The sequence below is a fragment of the Lathyrus oleraceus genome, chromosome 4, assembly GCF_024323335.1.
Source record: "Lathyrus oleraceus cultivar Zhongwan6 chromosome 4, CAAS_Psat_ZW6_1.0, whole genome shotgun sequence".
Lineage (NCBI taxonomy): Eukaryota > Viridiplantae > Streptophyta > Magnoliopsida > Fabales > Fabaceae > Lathyrus > Lathyrus oleraceus.
In genome coordinates this window covers 275,000,477-275,006,463 of record NC_066582.1, presented here as the reverse complement: position 1 = coordinate 275,006,463, position 5,987 = coordinate 275,000,477, and the positions used below count along the sequence as shown (strand labels likewise).

At 38.8% G+C, this 5,987-nt stretch overlaps 1 protein-coding gene across 1 annotated transcript; it reads right to left on the bottom strand.

Moving 5' to 3' along the window:
* Window positions 1-3,469: 3,469 nt before the first annotated feature.
* On the bottom strand, window positions 3,470-4,021 carry LOC127137073 (uncharacterized). Its single transcript, XM_051063566.1, has one exon. It carries the CDS (start codon window positions 4,019-4,021, stop codon window positions 3,470-3,472), a length of 552 nt encoding a protein of 183 aa, XP_050919523.1.
* Window positions 4,022-5,987: the final 1,966 nt, after the last annotated feature.

Here is a 5,987-nt window from a genome sequence, read left to right as displayed (position 1 = left end):
GTTTATCAATTAGGATAAGGGTTCTCTGTGAAAAGGTTTGAGAATGTGTTTAGCATGACTCCCAACATTCATCTTGAACTTAGAAGTATTTTATGCACAATGGATCTTGCTCTGAACAGCCTCAAAAGTATAGAAAGGATCTTCCTTCCCTAGCCAGTCATGCCCCCACCTGTTGGGAATCAACATGCATTGCCCTAGTCACAAGTTATGAAGCATCTTTATGACAAGTTATGACCTGTATTCTTTTGATATAAACCTTGCTTCAATTATATCTTTTGAGGGTTGTAGCGTGGCCTGGTTCACAGTTTCAGAAAGAAAGGGTTTAAGGCTCAAACTTATCCTAACCCACCCGTTCTTTGTAATGTTCTCCAGTCCTATGTTCAGCTAGTTCGACACAAACGCTCATCTTTCAAAAGGGATTTTGAAGTAATTATTAATGAACCAACGAGGTTTTCGGTGTGACAGTCACCCTTCTTTGTTTGGTTCAGAGCCACATGAATTTGTTTTTGTTGAGGATTTTCTTTTGATTCCTCTTTCTGTTTCGTTTGTTTTTTCATTTCCCTACTTTTGCTGGATTGGTTCAGATTTTCAATCCACATGGGTGCCCAAATTTTTTCCTAAGTCACTCATTTTTGAGTTTTTTCGACTTAGCGGGCTTTCTTTTCGTTTTTATTCTCTTGTTTCTTCTTTTTGTTGAAACAAATTGTGTGACATCGGTTCGTTTGATTTGAAAGGGTTGTGATAGCCTCGTTCCTCCTTGGTGAGGGACAACCATTAGGAATTTATGGTTTCTGACCTCTCGTGAGGGATAAAATGTGGTTGATCATCAGATATGACACTCCTCCTTTTGTCTTTGGAATTTTAACACATGGTCAAATTAGCTGAAGACTACCCTTCCTCGAGTTAAGATTGAGGGTTTTATGTATAGAAAGAAACTCGTACTCTTTGGATCGAAGGGGTTGACTAGGGATTATCTTTCTTATATCTCTAGTGTTTGGGATTTGAAGCAATGACTTACATCATCAGCAAGATTTTATTCAAAAACATACGTGCAATGATCTCGTGTTTTTTCAATTCGTCACCCTCCTTTTGATTTTGCTTATACAAAAGTTAGATATTGACAAAATAAATTATGAGTGAACATGAATGGATTGATTCAAAAACATGCATATTCATTTCAATGTCATTATTATTAAAAAAAAGAGTTTATTACAGATGAATGTTAGAAATGACAATCAAGAAAATTACACATGAACATGTTCGAACAAAACTAATGACTGCTGGCGTAATCAGCCTTATTTTAGATCCTCAAACTGGAATTATTAGGCTGGTAGAAGATAACATGACAATCTTCAAGGAGATCCTTCTCAACTTCTTCCCATAGATACAAACTCTTCAGATATACCATAGCTTCCACTTGCACTTATCATGGCATTACCGATGTGCCCTCCTGTGGAGGCATGGGAATATGCATTATATTCAGGCCTTACGGTGTGAGCATAATAACCCCTGAATCAATCAAGTCTTGTACCTTATGATTTATATCTCTACAACTTTCGACTGTATGCCCAGGTGCTCCAGAATGAAACTCACATCTAGCATTTTTGTCATAGCCAAAAGGGATAGGTGTTGGAGGAGGTCCCAACTCTCTATACTGCACCAACGAGTCTCGAAGCAAATGATCAAGCAGTTAACTGTATGATATGGGGATTGGATCTATCTTTCTCTTTGGCTTTCTCAGTTTCCTCAGTTACAAAATTGGCCGTTATCCACTGTAGGATCTGAATCCCAAGACCTTGCTTTGATCGACGATGATTGGATCAATCTTTGACCGTCTAAGATCTAACTTGTAGCGTGATAGGCTCAAGGATAATAGTCAATGCCTTTATCCCTAACTTTTTTCTGGATATTTTCTATTCTTTTCGTCCATCGGGATGCTCCTTTTTACCTAAGTCTCCCTTTCGGGTTTTCGACTTAGCAAGCTTTTTATATTTTTGTCTGATCCCTAACTTTTGCATGGACAATTTATTTTTGGTCCATCAGGATAACCATTTTTTCCTAGATTCATTTCATGAGGATTAATCTAGCAGGCTTTTATTGTTATTTCTTTTTGGGCATAATATTTTTTGACTATGTATGCATTCACCGGTGATGACAATTCTTCCCCATCTATTATTGTGAGGATTGGGGATCCACCTGAGAAGGTCTTCTTAATGACAAAACATCCTTCGTAGTTGGGAGTCCATTTGCCCCGAGGATCTGAGTGAATAGCAGAATACCTTTTGAGTCCGAGTTCTCTTGTGCGATACCCACGAGGAATAACTATCTTATCAAAAGCTCGTTTGAGGTGTCTTTGGTACAACTAACCATGGAAAATAACCGTCAAATGTTTCTCTTTGATCAGAACCCATTCAGCTTCATCGAGATCAACCTCCATGATGACCCTGAGTGAAGGAATCTCGACTTCAATAGGTAAGATGACTTCCATCCCATACACTAATGAGTATGGAGTTTCCCCAGTGGATGTGCGATATAAGGTCTTGTAACTGTGCAGAACAAATGGTAGCATCTAATGCCAACCCTTATATGTCTTGACCATTTTTTGGACGATTCTCTTGATGTTCTTATTAGCTGCTTCTATGGTGTCGTTCATCTTGGGCCGATATGGTGAAGAGTTGTGGTGCTTGATCTTAAATTCTCCACACAACTCCTTCATCATATTGTTGTTGAGATTACTGGCATTGTCAGTGATGATCTTGCTAGGAATTCCATAATAATAGATTATCTCTTTCTTGATAAACTGAGTAACCACCTGTCGAGTGACATTGGCATATGAAGTAGCTTTGACCCATTTCATGAAGTAGTTGATGGCAACTAGGATGAATTGGTGACCATTGGAAGCTTTAGGCTCTATCATCCTAATCATATCGATACCCCACATAGAAAAGGTCCATGGAGACGTCAGAACATTCAACGGTGTCGGTGGCACAAAGATCTTGTCGCCGTATATCTGACATTTGTGGCATCTTCTGACAAAGTTGTAGTAGTCAACCTCCATTATTGTCCAGTAATACCCAACCTAGAGGATCTTCTTAGCCATATCAGGACCTTTTGTATGTACACCCTCGCAACCTTCATGTATGGATTTTATGATCGTACTAGCTTCGTGTCTATCCACGCATCAAAGCAGTATAAAATCATAATTTTGCTTATATAACACATCACTATTTAAGAAAAACTTGGAAGAAAGTCTTCTAAAGGCCTTCTTATCAGTAATAGATATACCCTCGGGATATAGCTGTTTCTCCATAAATGTCTTTATGTCATAGAACCAGGGCTTATCATCAGGATCTGCCTCGATTGCTAGACAATATGCTGACTCATCTAAGTGGTCAATATGGATAGTTGGTGCTTCATTCTTCCACTTGACTTTGAACATAAATGCCATTGTAGCTAGAGCATCTGCTAACTAATTTTCTTCCCTAGGAATATGATGAAAATAGACTTCATTAAAATATGGTATCAATATTCTGATATGCTCTTTATAAGGTATCAACTTGATATCCCGAGTTTCCCAATCACCTTTTACCTTACTTATTACCAGAGCTGAATCTCCGTATACCTTAAGAAACTTGATCCTTAAGTCGATGGCCGCCTCCAGACCGCAAATACATGCCTTGTATTCTGCCATATTGTTAGTGCAGTCAAAGCATAATCTAGCGGTGAATGGAAGGTGGGAACCAGTTGGAGAAGTGATAAATGCTCCTATGCCATGACCACGAGCGTTCGAAGCACCGTCGAACACGAGCGTCCATCGCACTCCTGGTTTAGGGCCTTCTTCAGGGTTTATCTTGAAGCCTGGCATAGTGAAGTCTCTGATAAACGTGATGTCTTCGTCAAGAAAGTAAAACCTCAACGGTTGATAACCTTCCACAGGTAAATGATCAAGGTAGTCATACATGACACTTCCCTTTATTGCTTTCTGAGTCACATACTGAATATCATATTCGGTTAACAACATTTGCTAGTGAGCAATTCTACCAGTAACATCAGGCTTTTCAAATATATACTTTATCGGATCCACTTTGGAAGTTAATAAAGTAGTATGGAAAGCCATATATTGTCTTAAGCGTCGAGCAACCCAAGCCAAAGTGCAACAAGTCTTCTCTAAAAGTGAGTATCTGGTCTCACATTCAGTGAATTTCTTACAGAGGTAGTATATTGCATGTCCTTTTTTGCCTGTATCATTGTGTTGACCCAAAACACGTCCCATGGATTCATCAAATACCGTGAGGTACAAAATAAGTGGTCTACCAGGAACATGTGGTATAAGGATTGATGGTTCTTATAAGTACTTTTTATTTTGTCGAATGCCATTTGGCAATCGTCATTCCACACAATTGATATGATAGTTGTTAAATATGATATGAATTGGAGATATTGAGTCGACCAAGGAAACCTCGAACTTCTTTCTCTATTCGGAGATGCGGCATATCTTGGATGGCTCAAACTTTGTCGGGATCAACCTCAATACCTTTTTGACTGACTATGAAACCGAATAGCTTGCCAGATCAGACCCCAAAAGTTTACTTTGTCGGATTCAGATGCAACTTGAACTTTCAAAGTCTGGAAAATAGTTTCCTTAGGTTTTCCAAGTGAAATTCTTTAGTTCTGGATTTGGAAATCATGTCATCCATATAAACCTCGATCTCTTCATGAATCATGTCGTGAAAGAGGGTTACCATGGCACATTGATATGTTGCCTCTGCATTCTTCAAGCCGGAAGACATTACTTTGTAGCAGTAAGTTCCCCAAGGTGTGATGAAAGTTGTCTTCTCCATATCATCTGGCGATATCTTTATCTGATTATACCCTTAGAAACCATCCATGAAGGAAGAAATGGAAAATTGAGATGTATTATCAACCAAAACATCAATATGAGGCAAAAGGAATCATCCTTTGGGCTCGCTCTATTGAGGTCTCGATAATCTACACAAATTCTGACTTTTCCGTCCTTCTTCAAAACTGGGACAATATTAGCAACCCACTGCGGATACTCAGAAATAGCTAAAAATCCAATGTCAAACTGCTTCTTAACCTCTTCTCTGATCTTAAGTGCCATATCGGGTCTGGTCCTTCTAAGTTCTGCTTAATGGGAGGACAATCAGGCTTGAGTGGCAAGTGGTGTTCAACGATACTGGTGTCTAATCATGGCAAATCTTGATATGACCAAGAGAAGACGTCAACATACTCGTGCAATAACTCGACCAACTCAGAGTTTACATGTTTGGAAAGAGATGCCCCAACCTTTACTTCTTTTTAATCGGTTTCAAAATCCAAATTAATGACATCCACTGGTTCGTTGCATGGCTGCATCTCTTTTTCTTCGTGCTTAAGGGGTCGTGTTAATTCAGCTGGTAATTCACAATCTTCCTCGCTGTCATCTTTAACTTGGTTAATTGGAAGTCCAGATTTACAACCGATTCTTGCCATGTTGTTATTAATAGTTTTGTTTGCTCTGCTTGTTATGAGCTTATTTTTAGTATGCTTTTTAATAAAGTGGAAAAAGAAAAAGAAACTGTTGTCATTTCGTTTTTTGTGAAAAAGTAAAATAACTGAAATAAAAGGAACACAAGTTTTGCATGCAAAAAGTACTTTCTTTATTTAATCACATAATACTTTTAAACATGTAGGCCCTTACAAGCTATCCTCTTGTCTCGGGTGAGGACAAGGGATTGAGAAAACAAAATGCATTATGTTTTCTCCAAATACACTATAGGAATCACGTAAGCCTTCCAGTTGGTGAGCTTGAGTCCTAGAGGAAACCTGCATACAAGACTAAGAGCCTCCGGTTTGCTGCCACTAGATTCTCCAATGATTGCCACAATGTGATCATTTTGAAAGTTGGCGCTGCTAAATTTGACCGGGTTGAACTGCTTCTTCTTTGGGCTTGCCTTGCGAGCTGACGAATGATAGCTAATATCGAA